The sequence below is a fragment of the Rana temporaria genome, chromosome 5 (assembly GCF_905171775.1).
Source record: "Rana temporaria chromosome 5, aRanTem1.1, whole genome shotgun sequence".
Lineage (NCBI taxonomy): Eukaryota > Metazoa > Chordata > Amphibia > Anura > Ranidae > Rana > Rana temporaria.
Window position 1 is genome coordinate 117,761,396 of NC_053493.1, and position 24,151 is coordinate 117,785,546.

Genomic DNA, 24,151 nt, shown 5'->3' on the forward strand with positions numbered 1-24,151 from the left:
TCAACTTGAGTACAACCAGCCTGTTTTTTTTTCTTAAAACAATCAGTGCTGCCAGCTAAAGTTAGCAATACTGATCATTGTACGCACTGGCAGAACACAATAACACTGCAGGAGTGATTCCCCCATCCACAGGTCAGCAGGTGAGAGGGTGTGTGGGGACAGGCTGGGGAGAGATACTAGTCAGTGGCTGGGTAGGCACTGGTAGTATCAGAGCCAGATACACACAGGTTACATACGCCACGATCGTTAGAGCGAGAACAATAATTCTAGTACTAGACCTCCTCTGTAACTCTAAACATGTAACCTAAAAAAATGTAAAGCATCGCTTAGGATACCAAAAAAAATTGTGCTAACTTAACTAACTAACTGTTTTTTTAATGAATGAAACATTTTTTTCCAAAAAAACATGTTTGAAAAATTGCTGCGCAAATACCGTGCTAGAGCTGCACAATTAATCGTTAAAAAAAATCGTGATCTCGATTCAACCCCCCTGATGATCTTCAATGCAGAGTTTGCTGATTCTTTCATATAACAAGTGGAGAGACTTTCAGCTGTCAAAAGAAAATATCTGGGCAGTCTGCCAAGTTTTTAACAGGAAACATTGTAACTGACACTTCCTTCTTAGATCAAAGGGATACACTTCTGTGTGTAAAAAACAAATCTGGGCAGTCTGCGAAGTTTGTAAACAAAATGAAACATTGTAACTAACTAACATTGTAACAAAATTTAACCACTTAAAGTCCAACACTTGTTTCTTAAGTTAGAAAGCAATATTATTTGCTAGAAAATTACTTGGAACTGCCAAACATTATATATATTTTAGCAGAGACTCTAGGGAATACAATGGCTATTGCTGCAATATGTTATGTCACACTGCATTTTCCCACTTCAATGAATAATAAAAACCATAAAAACAAAACAGTGAAGTTAGCCCATTTTTTTTTTTTTGTTTTAATGTGAAAGATGATGTTACGCCGCAACAATCGTGAGAGAATCGTGATCTATCTTCTAAGCAAAAAAAATGCAATTCTCATTTTAGCCAGAATCGTGCAGCTCTGTACCCTGCAACATAAAAAGTGCAAAGACCACCATAGAGTAATTTTCTAGCAAAAAAACAATGATGATTTTTACATGAAGTAGAGAAGTGTCAGAATTGGCCTGGGTGGCAAGGGGTTAATATACAAATAATTATTATAAGCCCTGTGATCCTATCAGTCTGCTGCAGTGTGTCAGCTTGTATTTATATTGGCCGCTCTGAATGTAGCTTCTGACAGGCTGTGCAAGCAGGCCCGTATCTCCGAAACCATAAATGATAGCCGTCCCATATTTTAACCAGTTGTGGGGTAGCTCTTCCCATGCCTACCCCCAAATGTGGGGTTTCTGTGACCTCTGGTCATCGAGCTACAACCCCCCAAATTCGATCTTAAAAAAAAAAAATCTTAAAAAAATTTTTTTTTTTTTTGGGCAAATGGGCCTATCTTGAGAAAGGGGCCTGGAGCTGCAGCTCCATCAGCCCCATTGTTAATCCGGCCCTGAATGCAGGGCTCGACAAATCCCGGTCCCCGGGTCGCCATGGCGACTAGAAATAGGGTCCTGGCGACTTGGCTTTTTTTTTGTGAGCTGGCGCCATCTGGTGGTGAGCCGTTGGTATTACAAGTTATTACCACCAGATGTGTAAGCTGGCGCCATCTGGTGGTGGCCGTTGGTATTACAAGTTAAGCATTACAAGTTAAACAGCAATTCTAATGTAATTTTTCACTATTTTCACTATTTTCACTGCCATCTTCTTCCCTCGAATTAGAACCCCCAAACATTATATATATTTTTTATCCTAACACCCTAGAGAATAAAAATGGCGATCGTTGCAATACTTTCTGTCACGCCGTATTTGCACAGCGGTCTTACAAGCGCACTTTTTTGGGAAAAAATTACACTTTTTTTAATTAAAAAATAAGACAACAGTAAAGTTATCCCCATTTTTTTTAATATTATGAAAGATAATGTTACGCCGAGTAAATTCATACCCAACATGTCACGCTTCAAAATTGCGTCCGCTCGTGGAATAGCGACAAACTTTTACCCTTTAAAATCTCCATAGGGGACGTTTAAAAAATTCTACAGGTTGCATGTTTTGAGTTACAGAGAAGGTCTAGGGCTAGAATTATTGCTCTCGCTCTACCAATCGCGGCGATACCTCACATGTGTGGTTTGAACACGATTTACATATGCGGTCGCTGCTCACGTGTGTGTTCGCTTCTGCGCGCAAGCTCGTCGGAACAGGGCGCGTTTTCTGGCTCCTAAATTTTTTAGCTGGCTCCTAGATTCCAAGCAAATTTGTCAAACCCTGTCTTAATGTCTGAAGGTAAAACAAACCTTAACCTCTGAACAAAGTTTTACAACTTTGGCAGGTGTTGTTACGACGCCAGCAGATGCCGGCTCCCTGACAACCACCTTCTTTGACCTAGAGCTGTCATATTTAGGCCCCTTTCACACTTGTACGACCTGTCCCACGATTTGGGACTGCAAAGTAGCATGACAAGTCGTTTCCCTATGATTTCCAATGACAATGATTCATATTAGTACGACTTCAAGTAGTGCCGACTTCAAAGTAGTCCCTGCACTACTTTGATCAGACTTTGATGCAAGTTCAAATTCATAGACCTCAGGTATCCCTTAAATTGCGTCAAAATCATTGCGGCCGCAAACTCGCTGTAAAATCGTGGCAACATTGCACTACTTTGAAGTCGTGGTAGTGTGAAAGGGGCCTTAGCAGTGGTAATAATACTGCTGCTAAATGTTTCATTTCCCGCTTGAGCCAGAGGTCCGGTCTGTAGTAAAATAAAGCATTTAAAAACCCAAAATAGAAACAAATGAACATTTTTTTAGCGAATTGCCTGCTTCCGAGATAAATATCACACAAGTTTTAAAACACAAAAATGTGTGCGATATTTTTTTATCTCTTAAGCCTAGTAGACATGGGCCGAATGTCAGGCAACATTGGCCAGCCTGTGTGTATGGCAACCGGTCCGACAGAATCGGCTTCTGTAACACAAGCATGCTGGCAAACCAGCATCTGAACTGCTCCCAATAAGTGCTCTCAGCCAATAGCAGAGACCGTTGACTGGAGTGTTCTGGCGGAGGGACACCCCCTGTCAGAATACAAAAGAACAGCAGGGGAGATCGCTGCACTACTGTCGGGATTGTTAGTACAGCGGCTCCAACCGCAGCTATCAATTTTTTTTTTCGTTCAACAACTAATGGCGTGTAGTAGGCTTTAGTGAACTGACCCCAGAGACTGCAACAAAGACCTAAGGTTTAACAATGGCTAATAAAGTGATTACCCTGTTGAAGAGATTCAGATTCGGAAAATGTTACGATCACCACCTCTTTCAATCTGAGGCTGCTTTGTATAAAAAAAAAAAAAAAAAAAAAAAAAAGGTGTTCTCTGTATGGCAATACTGCTGAGCGAGCGACCCCTTCTGTTCAGTGTGCAGAAGCGAAGCTGCTGGAGCAGCCTCCGGAAAATCTAGGCTACATACTACAGTTATTATCAGCAACCCCAGAGGTCCTCCAGATATCAGATATGGATATTTGTATTAAGTCAAGCTGGACCAATGTAAATTTGCAAAAAAACAAAACTTTTTTAGGTCGGAAAAGGTTATTCCCCACAAAATAAAGCCATTACAAATCATTTTTAAATTATTAAATTGTAAATTTAATGCACATACAGTATCTGTAACGATTATCGAGTTCTCTAATATAGTTAGAGTTGTAATATAGATTATACAGGGGCGGACTGACCATTCGTGTACTGCCTGAGGGCCCCATGTCACTAGGGGGCCCCATAACTGTTGCCAGCCTCAGTAAAACCAGGGACAGTATGTAAAAATCTGTGTTTTTAAAAAAATCCCAAGATTATAGGTACCCCACCTCTCTAGTACCTTTTCAGTGCGTGCATGTGTATTCTTTGTATATATTGTGTGTCTATACTGTGTATGTATACTGTATGTGTGTGTGTATATATATTGTGTGTCTATACTGTGTATGTATACTGTATGTGTGTGTGTACTGTATATGTATTGTGTGACCCCCATAATCTATTGCCTGTGGGCCCCATAATCTCCTATTGCCCGGGGGCCTCATAAATCTCCTATTGCCCGGGGGCCCCATGAGTTGTCAGTCCGTCCCTGAGATTATATGCTACAGACACACAAAACATAGTCTATTCATAGACAGACACAAGGGACAGACCTTTGGTAGAGCATTCTAAAAGTGCTTTCTTTATCAAAAGCTTGGTTGCCTGAGTGCATAGCAATCCTCTCTGGTATCCATCCAGTCAGTGCATGTAGGTCGATGTTCTGCAAGGACGATATAGTACAAAAGGGTACATTAATCCAGTGTTTAATATCGAATACCTAAAGGGCTTAACTGTTGCAAAGGACTACTGCATCACTCTCCTAAACCTAACCATTTTTACCTTCATTCAGTCATTCACAAGATTGTCTCACAAACTACAAGGATAAAACACATTGGTGTGCGCAGCCCATTGCATTAGGGTGTGCACCCCAGAGCACAAACACATATGCGTGTAAAATCAGCAGAGCAGTGGACGGTGTCAGTAGAGCAAAGATTTGTGTCAGTAGGGCAAGGGACAGCATCAGTTTTTCTAATTATTTTTTTACTATTTTTATTTTAGATTATTTTTTACAATATTATTTTTTATTACTTTTTTACTAAATTATGGGGCTTTGGTGAAATATCAAGGGTCTAAACAGACTGCTGATGCCTCTGTTTTGAGACAGAGAAAGAAACTAACTTTCTCTGCAGTTAATGCTTCAGTTAAAGGAACACTAAAGGCAAAACTTTTTTTTTTAAATAAAAAACATGTTCTACTTACCTCCACTGTGCAGCAGAGTGTCCCCTAACCCTGTCTTCTGGGGTCCCTCGGCGACTGTCTCGGCTTCTCCTCGCAAAAGTTTTCAACCTTCATGCGAGCGAGCTCGCATGGTGGAAAGCTTTTGCGAGTGGGCTCCCGTGATACAGCGGCGGGCATAGCCGCCGACTGTATCACTCGGCCCTGCCCCCCGGCGCGCCACGTAATCTGCTATGATTGACAGCAGCGCCGGCCAATGGCTGCGCTGCCATCAATCCGTCCAGCCTAGCCAATCAACGGCCAGGCTGGGAACCGAAGAGGATCACGTGGACGCGAGCGGGATTTTCGAGGGGTCAGGTAAGTAAAACGGGGGTTCGGGGGGGGGGGGGGGGGCGGTACCATCGGATGTTTTTTCACCTTAATGCATAGGATGCATTAGGGTGAAAAAACATTTACCTTTACAACCCCTTTAAGAAAATTCTGAAAAGGAAGGGGTCAGTTAATGAAATATTTACCAACCCCTTCCTTGCTCCTCAGAGGAGTGGAGGGAAGCTGGCAGCACTGCACATGGGAGATAGGAAACAGGGTGAATCGGTACCTGGCACACCTATGATAAAACAACATGTTTCAGAAATGTTGCTGGGAATGGCAAAGCTAAAGGCATATTCAAGTATTTACACTAGTATTTAAAAATACATTTACTGCCGTTAAAGAAATATGCAATGGGACTCTCCATTTTACATTTGCTTTAAGTGATTAGTAACCAATCAAAACTGTGAGGCAGCCATCTTTACTGCTATAACAGCCTTACTCACCGAATTAGATCCAGGAAAGTCATAACCTCCCATTACTTTCATGTAGGCTTTTTCAATCAAAGACACCCACAACTCATTCTTGTTATTAGAATATGAACACAGCAACTCTCCATTATGATCCACAGGCAGAAAATCATCTATTATAACCTGTAAATATAAATTGTGTTTTATGCTCAAACATGTGTTCTATACAAACCAATTAGATTTCATCTTTACTTTTCAGACACCCCGAAAAATGTAGGGTTAAAGCTTACAGTAAGCACAACTCTGTTTTACTCCATAGCGATGGTAGAGAAACTAAAATATCTCGTAATTCATTAACACTAAAACAAAATAACGATTTTTTTATAATTTCGATAAATAAGTAAAAAACAAAACAAAGACAAAACTACTGCACGGAAATATCAGCCTCCCAGAATTTTGATCCATCTACAGCGCAAAGCATAATCTATCCCCCGCTTCTCAGCCTCTTCCTCCCGCAGGCATTCAGTGACTGCAGGAGTAAAACGAAGAGATCGGTTCCTCTATATGCAGCCCCCACCACTCCTCCTATAAACCTTCTTTTTGCTGCCCCCCCTGAACTTTCCTGCCCCCTTGAGCTCTTTTCCAGCCCACCTGTGCTCTCTCCTTGCCCCCTCTTCCCCCACTGGAGCTGGCTGGAGAGGGGAGGAAGGAACCCGGCAGTGCAGACAGACGGGGGGAGGGGGGGCAGGAGAGCGCACAGGTGGGCAGGGAAAGAGCTCAAGGGGGCAGGAAAGCACAAGGGGGCAGCAAAAAGAAGGTCGATAGGGGGACTGGTGGGTTGCATATAAAAGAACAGATCTCTTAATTTTCCTCCTGCAGTCGCTGAAGATTCCCCCCTCCCCTTTCCCCCCGGTTGCTGCGGTGTATCTGTCAGGATGAAGATCGGGGAAGGGGCTGGTAAATATGTAATTTACCGGCCCCTTTCTTGTCTGAATGAATAAAGTCAGTAATCCAAACTGATCACTGACTCTGACTCTGTCCATTCATAGCTGTGTTTAATATGCTTCAGTTTATGAATGAATGGGAAGATCTGTACAGGAGTCAATCTCCTTTCTTTGTCTCAAAGGTGGAACATCAGAGGTCTGTTTAGACCCCTGATATTTCCACAAAGCTATTAAAAAAAAAAATAAAGAAAACAACATGGTAAAAAATTTTATAAAAAAAAAAAAGCTACTGACATCAGTGGCGGAACTACCAGGGTCACAAAGGTCGCACTTGTGAGCGGGCCCTGGCATTCCGCCACCGGGCTCAAGGGGGCCCTTTATGGCTTCTTGTACCAGGGCCCTGAAGGTTCTAGTTACGCCACTGGCATAGCCTCATTTACTTTGAAGGTAGGAGTAAAACAACACAATCAGAAAAAAAGCAAGATTTTTCTATTTGAAGATAGAAAATCAATAAGACACTTCAAGCTTAAAGATGTATAAGCTCAGAAAAAAGTCATGAGCATAAGAACATTACCAGTGATTATTCAAAATACCCTATGAAGAAAAAAAAAACAGGGCAATGCTTACCTTTCTAGGTACACCATTGATGTGCAGCTTCACCATATATTTCCCACATGGATTATACTCTGGCTCCCCTTTTTTATTTTGTGGATAGATTATGCTAAGTGATAAAAAAAATGATAAAAAAAATCAGTATGATTTTCAGCCAAAATGCACCAATTTGCTTATTTTTTGGTCACCAATATTTAAGCACCTAAAACAAAATAAAAAAATAATCCCAGGATAGAATATACGTACGGTATATAAACTAATAACACAGCTGTCATTTATATAATAGATAAGAATATTCTTTAGTATTTGGAACAAATTAGGGGATATGCCAAAGCAGTGTTAACAGGAGTAATAAGTGAAAACTGGTTAAACGTGCACATCAGTAAGGCCAGCATTATTTCTTAGTGACACCCTGTAGAAAATAGTACAGTACATGTATTTGTTTAATACATGCAATGCATGAATGTATGTTATTAGACTCAGTGGCGAGCGAGAGCCAGAGGGGGTGGCGCTCCAGCGCCCTCTATGGACGAACCGCCACTGTATTATTCCTCTCCTAAGGTGTCCATGGACATTAGATGGTCATCAGCCAGACCCGAGGATGTTGTGGTTACCATGTCATATGGCTGTTACTGGGTTCTCTAAGCACACCGACATGCACACTTTGGGCCGGATTCACGTAGATTGGCGCATCTTTATACCGGCGTAGCGCATCTCATATGCGCTACGCCGACGTAACTCAGAGAGGCAAGAACAGTATTCACAAAGCACTCGCTCCCAACGTTGCGCCGGCGTAATGTAAATTGTCCGGCGTAAGCCCGCCTAATTCAAAGTAGGAAGGAAGCGGGCGTGATCCATTTAAATGAAGCGTGACCCCATGCAAATGTAGGGCCGAACGAACGGCGCATGCGCTGTCCCGTGGATGCTTCCCAGTGCGCATGCTCAGAATCACGTCGGAACGCCTAAGATACATCGAATCACTGAACGTAACCTACGCCCAGCCCTATTCACGTAGTACTACGTAAACGACGTAAAATACGACGGCTGTTACGTGGGCCATACCTTTGCATGGGATGCGCATCCTATATGTGGAACTTTACGCCGGACGTACGCCTTACGTAAACGGCGTATATTACTGCGACGGGCACAAGTACGTTCGTGAATCGGCGTATCTAGGTCATTTGCATATTCGACGCGTAAATCAATGGAAGCGCCCCTTGCGGCCAGCGTAAATATGCGCCCAAGATACGACGGTGTAGGAAACTTACGTCGGTCGGAGGAAGTCTATTTTCAGGCGTATCTAGTTCTATGGGTACGGCGCATAGATACGATGGCGCACATTAACACTTACGCGGCGTATCTCGAGATACGTCGGCGTAAGTGTTACGTGAATCCGGCCCTTTGGTGTGGTTGTTATGCAACTTAGTTTTGCATCCTAAAAACACTCTGCCTGAATTTATAAAAAATTGAAACAGAAACATGTCACATTGGAACACGGGGTAAAATAATACAACTAGACATAATGCAAAGAAAAGTGAAATGCTAATCTGCCCCCCCCCCCCCCCCCCAAAAAAAAAACACAAAAAAAACACAGACCTTTTCTTATGGCTACCTCTCCAGAAAATAATGAATTACGTTAGGCATATAGGCAACCAGGGCTTTTTTTCAGGGGGAACTTGGGGGAACTCAGTTCCACCACCTCTGGCTCAGACCCTTTGGTGCCTGCTCACCACAATCACTTGTAAACACAGAAGTCTGGTTTCTGTGTTTACAAGTGACAGCTCTGCACTGTGTGTGTAACCCCCTGAACTATGCACTCTATATGTAATGCAATCCTGGTATTTAATGCCCCTTTAAGCCCCTTCTACTGTTTGTGAAATCTGAACGGGGTCATGGTTGAGTTCCTGCACCTATTTTCTGAGAAAAAAAGCTCTGTAGGCAACTATAAATTCTCCGTAAAAAAATTGGTGAACTACAGGAGAAAAGTATTTTTAAGTGGCAGAATGTTACAACAGCTTTTAATGGATTATTTCATGGAGGACAAAACAGTGTGAAAACGGGAAAAAAAAAATACATGATTCTAATACCTTTTACATAGTTACATAGTAGGTAAGATTAAATAACGACCATAGTCCATCCAGTGTAACCCGTGTAGGTGTACGTGTATCAGTGTCGATAATTATTTCCCATATCCCTGTGTATATTGTGCTCTTTAAAGCAGAGGTACGCCTAAAAAAATAAAAAATATATTAAAGGCCAGGAGCTACAAATACAGCAGCTGCTGACTTTTAATAAATGGACACTTACCTGTCCAGGATGTCAGTGATGTCGGCAGCCGAAGCGGAAGTCGGCTCTCAGCTGTCCCCGCCGCCATCCCTCGGTGAGTGAATCAGGAAGTGAAGCGTTGCGGCTTCACTTTCCTACTGCGCATGTGCGAGTCGCGCAGCGTGTTCTCACTGGTCCCCGCTGTCTTCTGGGACCAGTGTGTTTCCCAAAAGACAGCGGGTGGGGCGGTGGCGTGACTCCCCGGCTAGTATATAGTGTACAGTGTGTGTGTTTTTGTCATGTAATTGAGCCGAATACCTTTTTTTATAGCGCTTCTCTGCGCTTCTGTGACCCGCCGGAGCTCTCTTCCCCACAATTATATCACAGGAACACACACACATTGTACATTATATACTACTATACTAGAGTGGATTATGGGATTTAACAAGCACTTTAAACTAGGACTTATTTTAGGGGTAGGGCTTATATTGCAGGTCTCCTGGAAAAAAGCGCTAGGTCTTATTTTCAGGGAAACACGGTATATAACATGGTGTAATTAGAGGAAAGAAAAATATAGATTTTAGACTTTTAGAAATAGATTCATATATCTCATATGTTTATACACAGCAGTTCCACTTACTATAATAACAAACAATAGTATTTATGTACCTCAAACTCTTGTGACACAATAATGCATACCTTGTTATGAGCTTCTTGTTATATCGTCTTTCATAAGCAGCGCTGATGGCAAGGGAGGCCACAAAAGAGCAATCTGACACTATGGTCTAATAACAAAAAAAAGAGACACATTGCTTACTAACAGGTTAAGCATCTACAAATATGATACTTCTTGTAGCAGTTGTTTGTTATTCATCCCACATGCAACAAAGCTTTTCCAATTTTAAAAAGTAAGGAATTAAGTATGATGAACTAGCTGTCTTTTTGTTCTAAAATTACACTACAGTTACTTACAGTGGCGGTGCGTCCATAGAGGGCTCTCTCCTGCACTGCCACTAAGCAACAATTCATAGATTCATGCATTCCCTGAATCCATGTATTGTTGCTGCCGCCCACTACTCAGATGGCCGGCCCCCTGGTGAGCGCCGGCCATCTGAATAACGGCAGCTGGTTGGCTTTGGAAGTGCCTATCAGAGCCAGCGGCTCTGATAGGCTTTCCAATTACAGCCTGAGGACTGAAATTGGCTTCCAAATAGTTATGGTTAACACTGACAGGCGTCTCAGCCAATCAGGTTCACCAGTTCTGGTTACCAGTAACACGATTGGCTGAAGCGTCATAGAGGGCGGGAGAAGACATTGAGGGACGGTGGAAGGAGGATGGCTGACCCCAGAAAGGTAAGTGCCGGGCGGAGGGGCAATCTGGCAGCATTTTACAGGGCACAGTGGAGACAATTGATGGGCACAGTGGCGACAATTGATGGGCACAGTGGCGACAATTGATGGCATGGCACAGTGGCTGTGTTTGATGGCATTGCACAGTGGCTGTGTTTGATGGCATGGAACAGTGGTGACAATTGATGGGCACAGTGGTGACAATTGATGGCACAGTGGCGACAATTGATGGCACAGTGGCGACAATTAATGGGCACAGTGGTGACAATTGATGGCATGGAGGCTGCGTTTGATAGCATGGCACAGTGGCGACAATTGATGGGCACAGTGGCGACAATTGATGGCATGGCACAGTGGCTGTGTTTGATGGCATTGCACAGTGGCTGTGTTTGATGGCATGGAACAGTGGTGACAATTGATGGGCACAGTGGTGACAATTGATGGCACAGTGGCGACAATTGATGGCACAGTGGCGACAATTGATGGCACAGTGGCTGTTTGATGGCATTGCACAGTGGCTGTGTTTGATGGCATGGAACAGTGGTGACAATTGATGGGCACAGTGGTGACAATTGATGGCACAGTGGCGACAATTGATGGCACAGTGGCGACAATTGATGGCACAGTGGCGACAATTAATGGGCACAGTGGTGACAATTGATGGCATGGAGGCTGCGTTTGATAGCATGGCACAGTGGTGACAATTGATGGGCACAGTGGCGACAATTGATGGGCACAGTGGCGACAATTGATGGCATGGCACAGTGGCTGTGTTTGATGGCATTGCACAGTGGCTGTGTTTGATGGCATGGCACAGTGGTGACAATTGATGGGCACAGTGGCGACAATTGATGGGCACAGTGGCGACAATTGATGGCACAGTGGCGACAATTAATGGCACAGTGGCGACAATTAATGGGCACAGTGGTGACAATTGATGGCATGGTGGCTGCGTTTGATGGCATGGCACAGTGCTGACAATTGATGGGCACAGTGGCGATAAATGATGGCACAGTGGCTGTTTGATGGCATGGCACAGTGGCTGCATTTGATGGCATGGCACAGTGGCTGCATTTGATGGCACAGTGGCGACAATTGATGGCACAGTGGCTGCGTTTGATGAGCACAGTAGCTGCGTTTAATGGGCACAGTGAGGCTGCAATTTATTTATTTTTCTCGTTTGTTTGCGCCCCCCCCCCCAAAAAAAAAATATTTTGAGCACCAGCCGCCACTGGTTACTTATCAGTATAGATGCAAACAATGCTTAGCATAAAAGTCCTTAAGGATTCATTAATTGATGCACCCAAATTTAATTTGATAATAAATAAAAAATACACCTCTAGAAAACAGCACTCTGTTTGCACGACGGACCAAAAAATATGTCATCAGATTTACTGTTAGGAAACCATTATTCTATTAGCGCCATCTGCTGGCAATCGATTGGCAGGCCAAAGTTATAAATCAGCCTCTCTCAACTTATATAAAAGGATTATTATTTTCATTATATAAAAAAATAAAAAAATAAAAAGAGAGAAGAAGAAGAATGCACATATTTTTGCAGGGAAAAAAATAGCATTTTTTTTTCCACAGTAGCCTGCAAATAAATTGCATTCATGATCATTGTATCACTAGTGGAAAGTCTGGCTTCTGCAGACTTTTTTCCAGCTTTCTTGCCGGTACCTCTGTATGGACTTTCCGTTTAAAAGTTAGAGGAAGTACTTAACTGGTGATCCTGGGTCGAGTGGTACTTAGCTATATCTTGTGGATTATTTAATGGAGCCTCAACTCTCCCCATTCCCCCTCTTCTTTCTCATCCCACTGTCTCCTTTCCTATTGTTCTCCGACGGGATTGAATCCCGCCTTTTTCTGCTTTACTACCTCCTTTTCACAAATCTGGACTGTTGTTTACCATCGCCTAAATTGCCAATTGAATGATGTGGAGCTACATATGTTTTGGGTGGTCGTAACCCTCGTAGGCAATGGCACGATGTGATGGTGAACAGATTGTCAAATCATTGTCTAGAGAAGGAAGTGACGTTGATATGTACTACTTTTTGTCTGTGAAGAAAACTAATAAATACTATTGAAACATAAAAGTTAGAGGAAGTCTCAGTGGTCTACAAGGGATCTTATGAGTGCTCTCACAGTCCATTGAGAACTACAAGCCGTCCGCTGTTGTGGAAGACAGGGCAGGTAGTTTAACCACTTAAGCCCCTCACCAAAATGCAGCTAAAGGACCAGGCCTCTTTTTGCAAATCGGCACTGCATCGTTTTAACTGACAATTGCGCGGTTGTGCGATGTGGCTCCCAAAATTGGCGTCCTTTTTTTCCCACAAATAGAGCTTTCTTTTGGTGGTATTTGATCACCTCTGCGGTTTTTATTTTTTGCGCAATAAACAAAAATAGAGCGACAATTTTGAAAAAAATTCAATGTTTTTTACTTTTTGCTATAATAAATATCCCCCAAAAACGTATTCTTCTACCTATTTTTGGTAAAAATAAATAAATAAAATCGCAATAAGCGTTTATCGGTTGGTTTGCGCAAAATTTATAGCGTTTACAAAATAGGGGATGGTTTTATTGCATTTTTATTAAAAAAAAATATTTTTACTACTAAATGGCGGCGATCAGTGATTTTTTTCGTGACTGCGACATTATGGAGGACACTTCGGACAATTTTGACACATTTTTGGGACCATTGTCATTTTCACAGCAAAAAATGCATTTAAAATGCATTGTTTACTGTGGAAACGACAGTTGCCGTTTGGGAGTTAACCCCATCAGCGCCCCCTGTGGTTATGTGTGACCTCAAGTGTGTTTACAACTGTAGGGGGGTGTGGCTGTAGGTGTGACGTCATCGATTGTGTCCCCCTATAAAAGGGATCACACGATCGATGACGGCGCCACAGTGAAGAACGGGGAAGCTGTGTTTACATACAGCTCTCCCCGTTCTTCAACACCCGGGACCGATCGCGGGACTCCAGCGGCGATCGGGTCCGCGGTTCCCGTGGTCATGGTCACGGAGCTTCGGACCAGGTCGCGGGAGCGCGCCGCTGGCACGCGCCTGCGACCCCACGGCTGGGCTTAAAGGGAAACGTACATATACGTTGATGTGCCCAACCGTAGCATTCTGCCGACGTATATCGTCGTGCAGCGGTCCTTAAGTGGTTAATAATTCACAGCTTTCTGCCGGGGCTTTTTTTAAATGTGACGACTGCGGGAGGGAGGAACCCCTGCCCGCTGTCACAGGGAGGGGGGGGGGGGTGAGGATATCTCTTTATCTCTTTCTTTCAAATTTCCCACAGAGGCTGGCACGCTACAAGATATTCCACCTCAGGTTATCATCATACACCTGGAGCAGCGGATCTTTTTCTTTGTATATTGTGTTCTCTTGGCTGCGGGAGGAGGAAGCCTCCCCCTGCTGGGAGAACACATGGATTACTGCTAGCGTCTATAATAGCCACTAGCAATCACCACTTGTTAAATCCGTCAGGCTGGTCGCACCCAAGTTGATCGATTGATCAACTTGGGTACATTCAGCTCGCCCATGCATGGTTCGGTTCTCGGCCAGCCCCTGCTGAGCCGACCGACATTCGAACCGTCTATGGTCAGCTTTAACCTTTAATACAGAGGAATCCTTTAAATAAATTTTCATGTCGTGGTGAACCCCTACTAAAATTATTGCGTGGTTAAGAAGTTGTAAATATAATAATACACAAAACAGTAAAGAATGTAACGTATCTAGCATATTTGATACCGAGAGATTTTTTTTAACACTCCTCTGTTCTAATAAAGTCTAAACAATAATAAAAAATAGTACAAAATACTTATGAACAGAAAAAAAAAACCTTGCAAATTATAGTGCCCTTTATATTGGTGGTCAGTGGAAAAGTGCTTTCTTAGATTGGTAGTCGGTGTAGTGGTCCATTACATTGGTGGCCAATGGGAGAAGAACCCTTTAAATTAATGGGCAGTCGGAGAACAATCTTACATTGTTGATCAGTGGGAAAACGTACCCCCCCCCCCCACCCTCTCCTTACACACAGCTAAAAATATAATTGATATCTGTGGTTACTGGGTGCTAGAAACTCTTCATTGCTCAAGGAACCCTGTTTGAGAAACCCTGTTATAAATGCTTTTGCATTAACCACCGCTGTTCCTAAAACACATGATATGATGATGCCCCATTATTGAGGCTACAGGTTAGACATAAGGGTCAGTGGAATGGTAAAGATGTTAGGGTTAGTCGTAAATTGATAATATTCCACTCACTACCCAGCCAGGAGTATATGTTTGCACACAAGAAAGAGCACTGGAATCAGACAGATGACTACATTGCCACCTGCAATGCATAGGAAAAAAACAAGCAGCATTCATTTAAAAACAGCCATTGTTGAATTATTCATTAGATACTTTGCACACGATTTATGCTTTTCATACTATCCCAGCCAAATGCTGGCCTTTGCCATAAAACCCAGCGGGCCAGATCCACATAGAAATGGATCGGCGCAGCGTATCAGAGATACGCTACGCCGCCGTACCTTACCTGGCGTTCTTTCGAATCCTCAAAGATGTTACGGCGGCGTAGTGTATTTCTGGCGGCGGAATTCAAATCGGTGATTAGGGGGCGGGTTTCATTTAAATGAAGCGCGTCCCCGCGCCGAATGAACTGCGCATGCGTCGTTCTGAAATTTCCCGCCGTGCATTGCGCTAAATGACGTCGTTAGGACGTCATTTTTTTTAACTTAGACGTGAGTTATGTCCATCCCGATTCATGGACGACTTACGCAAAAAAAAAAAAATATCAAATTTCGACGCGGGAACGACGGCCATACTTAACATGGCAAGTCTATCTATACGCCGCAAAATACCAGCTTTAACTATACGCCGGAAAAAGCCGATTAGAGACGACGTAAGAGAATGCGTCGGCCAGGCGTACGTTCGTGGATCGTCGGAAATAGCCAATTTGCATACCCGACGCGGAACGCCACCCAGCGGACACCGAAGTATTGCATCTAAGATCCGAAGGCGTACAAAGCCGTACGCCTGTCGGATCTTACCCAGATGCCATCGTATCTTGGTTTGAGGATTCAAACTAAAGATACGACGCGGGCAATTTGAAAGTACGCCGGCGTATCAGTAGATACGCCAGCGTACTTGCTCTGTGGATCTACCCCAGCATGTCCTACTGATTAAGAGAACATGTCTGTGTACTGTGAGCATTAACTCGTTTTTTGGTTTTGTGAAAATATTGGAATTATATTCTGTTTCGCTACAGGCACATCTGTTTTTTTTTTTTTTTTGTGAGTTTCTGTCTCCAAAGCATTGTCTTTGAAGTGGAGTTGGATAATTAAGTTCCTCAGGAGGTGTCAATCACAGTAGCCAACCGCGTTCTGTAATTTATTGCATTGGTCTCTGTGTGAATGCAGAGTTGTTTCTAAAAGTGGAACTCTAATGCCGCGTACACACGATCATTTTTCGGCATGAAAAAAAAACGTTGTTTTTCCAACTTCATCATTAAAACGACGTTGCCCACACACCATCGTTTTTAAAAAATGCTCTAGCAAAGCGCGGTGACGTACAACACGTACGACGGCACTATAAAAGGGGAAGTTCCATTCGGATGACGCCACCCTTTGGGCTGCTTTAGCTGATTTTGTGTTAGTAAAAGACGATTCGCGCTTTTCTGTCTGTTACCGAAAAATTACATTGTTTAAAACGTCGTTAAAAAATGCAGCATGTTCAAAAAATATTTTGTCGTTTTTCAGAACCCGAAAAATGATGTGAAGCCCACACACGATCATTTTAAATGACATTTTTTAAAAACAAAGTTTTTTTCATGCCGAAAAATGATCGTGTGTACGCGACATAAGCCGCGTACACACAATCGGAGTTTCCGACAACAAATGTGTGATGGCAGGGTTTTGTCGGAAAATCCAACCGTTTGTACGCTCCATATGACAATTGTTGTCGGAATTTCTAACAACAAATGTTTTATAGCATGCTTTCAAATTTTCCGACAACAAATGTGTCTTGTCGGATTATCCGATCGCGTGTACACAAGTCCTTCGAAAAAAATTATAAACACGCATGCTCCGAACCAATGCTAACCATAAGGCCTCGTACACACGACCGGACATGTCCGCTGAAACTGGTCCGCGGACCAGTTTCAGGGGACAGATCCGATCGTGTGTACAGGCTAGCGGACAGATTTCCAGCGGACAAATGTTTCTTAGCATGCTAAGAAACACGTCCGCTGGAAAGCTGTCCGGCGGACATGTCCGCTGGTTAGTACACTTAACCAGCGGACAGATATCTCCCGCATGCGTCGAATGGATTCGACGCATGCGTGAAAGTATTTTACTTCCTGGTTTGGTGACGTGGCGGCGTCAACGTCACCGCCACGTCACCGCGCTGTCTGTCCGCGGGGATTTCGGTTTGATGGTGTGTACAGCCATCAGACCAAAATCTCCGAGGGGACATGTCCGATGAAAACGGTCCACGGACCGTTTTAATCGGACATGTCCGCTGGTGTGTACGAGGCCTGAGACAACATTAGCAGAAGTTGCCCAAAGGGTGGCGCTAAAGAGCTGAAAAAACATGTAGTTTCGTGTTTATTGGCTGAAAAAGTTCTGCTGTCTGTATGCATACCAAGTTCACGGCCAACGCCCTTCGCACAAAATTCCACGGATTTGCCAGTTGGAAATCCGATCGTGTGTACGAGGCTTTAGTCAGAAACTTAAGTCCTGCTAGATCACTTCAGGCTGACCCCTTTTGCAGGTATTGCTATATAAAACGTTAAGGCTACTTTCACACTGGGGCGTCGGCGGGAAAGCGCTGGTATTTTTAGCGGCGCTTTACCGTAGTTTTTGCTGGCTGGATTACCAGATGAATGGAAGAAAGCAAGCCCAAAAAGGAAAGAGATACATCCATCACATCTACGAATTGGTGAGGTGCAATATAACCAATGTGTGCTTTTTGGGTTTATTACTGCTTTATACTTCTTTTGACTTTTTGCACCAGTTCTGTCAGTTTCAAAGATTCAGGTGTCTGCAGCACATATGTGAATTTGAGTCTATTTACTCCACTCTCATATATAAGAAACTGATCTTGTTATAACTTAGCAGCAATCTTTGTGAATTCCCCATGGTATGTTTATGTTTAAGAACAAGGAAATATGAGCCATTACCTGCTTAATGCTGAAACTTGACACAGTATAGATCATGATGGGGTTGTTGGTTATTTCGTCTGGTCTCACCCACCTGGAAAAAATTGCTTTCTGTTTGGGGGATAGTGCCAACTTTCCATACCTGTCCCTGAAGAAGAGAATATATTAAGTACTTTTCTCCATATTTATAAATTACTATGGTAAAAGCAAACTGAACTTTCTTGAAGAAATAACCATGCATCTATGTTTATATAGGCATCTTGGAAAAATACATGGGCCCGGATTCACAAAACATTTATGCCGACGTATCTCGAGATATAAATATAATAAAAATGCACGGGCCCAGATTCAAGAAGCAATTGCGCCTGTGTAACCATAAGTTACACGGCGCAATTGCTTACTTGCTCCGGTGTAACGAGTGCTCCTGATTCAGGAACCTCGTTACACCGACTGCAGGCTAAAATCTGCGCGGCATAAGGCTCTTATGCCACGCAGATTTTAGGCTGCATTCTTGCGTGGGCCGCTAGGGGGCGCTCCCATTGTGATCAGCGTGTAGTATGCAAATTGCATACTACCACTGATTCACAAACTTGCGCGGGCCCTGCGCAAGCCAGGTACGGAGTTTCCGTACGGCAACTTTAGCGCAAGGCTGCCCCTTCTAATAGTAGGGGCAGCCAATGCTAAAGTATAGCCGCCGTTCCCACGCAGTGAAATTTGAATTTCACGGCGTTTGCGTAAGTGATTCGTGAATGGCGCTGGACGCCATTCACGTTCACTTTGAAGCAAATGACGTCCTTGCGACGTCATTTGCCGCAATGCACGTCGGGAAAGTTTCCCGACGGAGCATGCGCTCTACGCTCGGCGCGGGAGTGCGCCTAATTTAAATGATTCCCGCCCCCGGCGGGATTATTTAAATTGCGCGCGCTTATGCCGGGCAATTTTGCCGGCGCGCCCTCGCAAGTTACAGAGCTACTGCTCCGTGAATCGAGGGCAGCGGCGCAAATTTGCGGGGGCGCAGGGCAAAATCGTTGCCCTGTGCCTCCGTAAGTTTAGCGCAAAACTATGCTGAATCTGGGCCACTGACTCTGGTGAGAGATCCAATGGTGCGAGTGTCGGCTCTCTAAGGCAGAATACACAAAGCAATATTGATCATATCTGTCTGGGAAGAGGCCTCTCGGCATAAAGGATAAGTCCACTTTTGGCTCTGGTGCACTCAGATCACATGCATGGCACATTCCTATCAAAGTATGCAGTAAAGAATGTTAGAGTTGGTACAGCGCTCCCCTCTGTCCACGCTGTGAAAACTCCATCTGCGAAATCTCTATAGGAAAAAATAAATCAGTATAAAGCAATATAAAACAATATAAAAAAAAAAAAAACTCACAAATAGAATCACACAGGACTCATAAAGTATAGCACTATGAGATCTTTTCCTTTTTTTGCTTTTATTATATACCTATGCCTGAGCATGATGACAAACATAGATCAAGTGTACAATCTCACAACGGGGACATTGCTGTTGGAATAGGCCGACGGGGTCGCTAAGCGCCTGAGAGATCCGATTGCAGATTGCAATATTGATCTCCTTATTGTGAGATCATATCTGTCTGGTAAGAGGCCTCTCGGCTTAAAGGATAAGTCCACTTTTGGCTCTGGTGCACTCAGATCACATGCATAGAACATTAAGGGTGTTCAGCCCCCTTAGGCATCACTTGGATGTTGTAGCAGCAACCAGCAAACAAGGGGGCAGATTCATCAAAGAGATACGACGGCGGATCTCCTGATCCGCCGTCGTACCTCTGAGTCCAGCCGGTCGGATCTATGAGGCTGATTCATAGAATCAGATTCCGCATTGATCTCCCTTAGATCCTTAGATCCGACTGGTGTAAGTGACTTACACCAGTCGAATCTTAGGCTGCAATCTACCGCCGGCCGCTAGGTGTCGTCGCTTTTTTTTACGCGTCGGATATGCAAATGAGGACAACCGCCGATTCAAGTCCGTACGCCCGCCCGTCGCTTTTTTTTAACGTCGTTTGCGTTCGGCTTTTTCCGGTGGATAGCTACCCCTGCTATATGAGGGGTAGCTAATGTTAAGTATGGCTGTCGTTCCCGCGCCGAGATTCAAATTTTTACGTTGTTTGCATAAGTCGATCGGGAATTCTGATGGCCGCAATTGACGTAGCCGCCGCAAACAATGACGTCCTAGTGACGTCATTTGGAGCATGCGCACTGGGAAATTTTGCCGGCGGCGCATGCGTAGTTAAATCGGCGCGGAAACGCGCCTGATTTAAATTGTACACTCCCCCTAGCCGCGGAATTTGCATTCCGCCGGGGGAGTTACGATCCGACGGTGCAATTTTCGAGGTAAGTGCTTGGTGAATACTGCACTAGCCTCGCTAAATTGCACCGGCGGATCGTAAAACACGTAGATCGAGCGGATCTAAAGATCCGCTGATCTACATTAATCTGGCCCAGGGTAGACACTTTTCGTGTGTGCATGCTGACGTCTCAGGGCTAGTGACGTCAGCGGGCACACACAGGAATAGTCTACCATGTTTGTTGGTAGCTGCCACAACATTCAAGCGATCTGAGTGTACCAGAGACAGTTTTTTTAAAAATGATTCAGCACTATGCCAGTTCTTTTAATTTCTCTGAGCACCGCTGCTTAGGAATACACTGAAAGCACCTACTAAAGACCTACCTACTAAGGACATAATCACCATCACCGTCACAGTGGTGGTGCTATATTTTCATATATTGCATTGATTGTTTTATGGTGTTACCCACTGAGTGATTCTATTTGTGGTTTCTTTTTCATATTGTTTATATTGCTTTATATTGTTTTATTGTTTTGTATAGAGGTTTCGCAGATAGAGTTTTCACAGTGTGGCCAGAGGGGAGAGCTGTACCAACTCTAATGCCGCGTACACACGGTCGTTTTTTGTGATGAAAAAAACCCCGACATTTTTAAAAACATCATTTAAAATGACCGTGTGTGGGGAAAACGTTGTTTTAGGTCTTCTGAAAAACGACCAAAAAAAAAAATTCGAGCATGCTTCAATTTTTTATGTCATTTTTCAAAACGTCGTTTTTTGTGTCATAAAAAATCACCGTGTGTAGCTAAAACGACGTTTAAAACAACGTTTTTAAACCTGCGCATGCTCAGAAGCAAGTTATGAAGCGAGCTTGAATGGAACAGAGTGCCGTCGTACGTGCTGAACGTAACCGCGCTTTGCTAGAGCTTTTTGAAAAAACAATGGTGTGTAGGCAACGTCGTTTTTTTAAATTAAGTTTGAAAAACGTCGTTTTTTTTCCATGAGAAAAAATGACTTTTTTTTCATCACAAAAAACGACCGTGTGTACGCAGCATTACATTCTTTACTGCATATTTTGATAGGAACATCATTGGGTACTTAACAATAGACCCGTATATGCATATTTATCACACTTTATTGTGCACACATAGTAGCGCTGGGGATTATACATATTGTTTAATCTTTGCATATCATTTATTTATATAAGAATTGTTCACCTATTGGTGTGAAAGACACTTAGGCCCCGTACACACGACCGGATCGATCCGCTGGGATTGATCCGCGGATCAGTTCCAGCAGATAGATCCGGTCGTGTGTACGTCCGAGCGGACATTTCCCAGCGGATAAAAATCCAGCCGACGGATTCCCAGCGGATAAAAATTTCTTAGCATGCCAAGAAATCTATCCGCTGGAATCCAGTCCAGCGGACTGATCCGGTCATCTGTACAGACTCACCGGATCAGTCAGTCCGCTCCCATCCCTCGCATGCGTCGTAATGATTCGACGCATGCGTGGAAGTATTTACCTTCCAGGGTCGCGCACGTCGCCGCGTCATCGTCGCGGCACGTCACCGCGGATGTATTCCGCGGGGATTTTGATCTGATGGTGTGTACAGCCATCAGATCAAAATCCGCCAGAGGATTTATCCGCTGGAAACGGTCCGGCGGACCGTTTCCAGCGGAAATCCTCTCGTGTGTACGGGGCCTTAGAGACAGCACACATTTTTCTTGAGTTATAAAAAAATATTTTGGATTACGTATTCAGGATCTTAATAAGTGGAGCAGTTTCACTTTGATTTTGGCACTGGCTGAGCGCAAGGTCTGAACTTTATATTTATAGTAAAAACATTGTTAAATCTCAGAGTACAAGATTCATATTGCAGGAAGTTCCAGGTCATATCAAAAAAATATGAGTCAGGCCAGGTTTCCTCCGACAGACCTAGGAGGTCCTCCTGCCACTATGTTTTAGTCAGGGCAAGTCTTTTGGTAGTAGTATGCAGCAAGACGAGTAGTATGTTGACACTAGCTTTTGGTTTCATGGCTCGAGCCGTAGATGTTCCTACTTGGAGGCGATTAAGGTTACCCCAACTAAGCCATTATTTCTCAATGTTTGCAATATCCTTCCAGCCTTTTTCTAGCCATTTTGTTATCCAATAAGATATACTTACGAGTATGGCATGGGAAAGGCAAACCGTTCCTTGAGGTCGACACTCATGAATGGCACATACTCAATGCCGTTGATCTTTGAGGTTTTTCTGCAAGCAGCAAGAAAAAAAAAATGTTAGTTTGGGAAGGAACTGAATATATTACCAGCCTGATAATCACCATAATGCCAGCGATTCTAGCATTCATGAAGTGTATGTGTATGTGTTAGCTCTAAATGATAATGAGCACATGCAAGTTTTGGAAGTGGTCATTATTGGCTGCAGAAATTTCTTAAAATTAAAGGATAAGTTCCCCTTTGGAAAAATAAATAAATGATAAATAAATGATAAAAAGGTATATTTTTTGCAGTTAAAAAAAAATTGTGCATTTATTTTTTCTCCTAAGAAGCCTGTAGAGCAGTGGTCATTAACCCTGTCCTCAGGGCCCACCAACAGGCCAGATTTTATGCATTACCTTGGGGAGATGCAGACTAGAATACTGCAATCACTGAACAGCAAATGATATCACCTGTGATGTATTTCAGTTATCTTGCAAACCTGGCCTGGGTCCTGAGGACAGGGCTGATGACCACTGCTGTAGAGCATTGCACCCACGACCAGCAGATTTCGGGTGCTATCTCTGGCTTCTGCAGACTCTCCGCATAGTTGTCTGCTTGTACGGACAGGCAGTTACCACGATCAATGGACTAAGAGCGCTACAGATGCTGGAAAATGTCACATGTTCCACCCTAAAATCGGGTGGAACATGTAACATGTTGAAAAGCTGAACTTTTCCTTTGAAGTGAAACCTAGTTTAGTACAGGAGAAATAAAGCCATCTTCTACAGCCCAACTGTATACATTAGAAGGCGAATGTAATTTTTGTATGTTTTTTAGATAGCATAGGAAGGGGTTAACACCCCTGTAACTTTTGTTTAGCTGTCGGTGTCCCTGTTCAAAAGATGTCACCTCACTTTTTGTCCCTGGGACAATTGGATTTTGAAAAATTTGGGTTATGGAAACAAGGATTGGTGATAAAGCATCAGTGGAGACACCTTTTCCCATAATAACTCTTAGGCCGCGTACAGACGAGCAAACATGTACGATGAAACCGGTCCGCCGGACCGTTTTCACCGTACATGTCTGCCCGGGGATTTCTGTATGATGGCTGTACTCACCATCATACAGAAATCCGTGCGTACTCGATACGCGGCGACGAGGCCGTGCCGTCGCTGCGACGATGACGCGGCGACGTGCGAGGCCCTGCCAGTTCAATGCTTCCACGCATGTGTCAAAGTCATTCGACGCATGTGAGGGATGGCGGGCGCTCGGACATGTACGGTAGGTCTGTACAGACGACCGAACATGTCCGAGCGGACAGGATTCCAGCGGGCTGTTTCTAAACAAGTTTGGAAATATTTGCCCGCTGGAAAAAGGCCCGGCGGGCAAATGTACGCTGGAATCCTGTCCGCTCGGGCCTACACACGACCGAACATGTCTGCTGAAAATGGTCCGCGGACCAGTTTCAGCAGACATGTTCGGTCGTGTGTACGGGGCCTTACAGGAGGGAATTTTTCCTCCTAGGGGTAGTTTCCCCTCACTCCCTGTTGTCGCCCTCCGTTTGCAAGTATGAGTCATATGCAAGTCGGATGTTTGTAATTCGGAGACTGCCTTATTTTTATTTTGGATACATTAGAAAGATT

General features: G+C 43.8%; 1 protein-coding gene across 2 annotated transcripts in view; it reads right to left on the bottom strand.

Moving 5' to 3' along the window:
- Positions 1-24,151, bottom strand: part of CAPN7 (calpain 7) — a 101,259-nt gene that overhangs the window by 37,100 nt on the left and 40,008 nt on the right. For both annotated transcript variants that reach the window (XM_040353060.1, XM_040353059.1), the window contains exons 6-11: positions 22,474-22,560; positions 18,013-18,139; positions 10,173-10,258; positions 7,224-7,317; positions 5,689-5,835; positions 4,252-4,358 (exon numbers count right to left, since the gene is read on the bottom strand). In XM_040353060.1, coding sequence (XP_040208994.1) covers positions 4,252-4,358; positions 5,689-5,835; positions 7,224-7,317; positions 10,173-10,258; positions 18,013-18,139; positions 22,474-22,560 — 648 coding nt within the window. The remainder of the gene's footprint in view (positions 1-4,251; positions 4,359-5,688; positions 5,836-7,223; positions 7,318-10,172; positions 10,259-18,012; positions 18,140-22,473; positions 22,561-24,151) is intronic.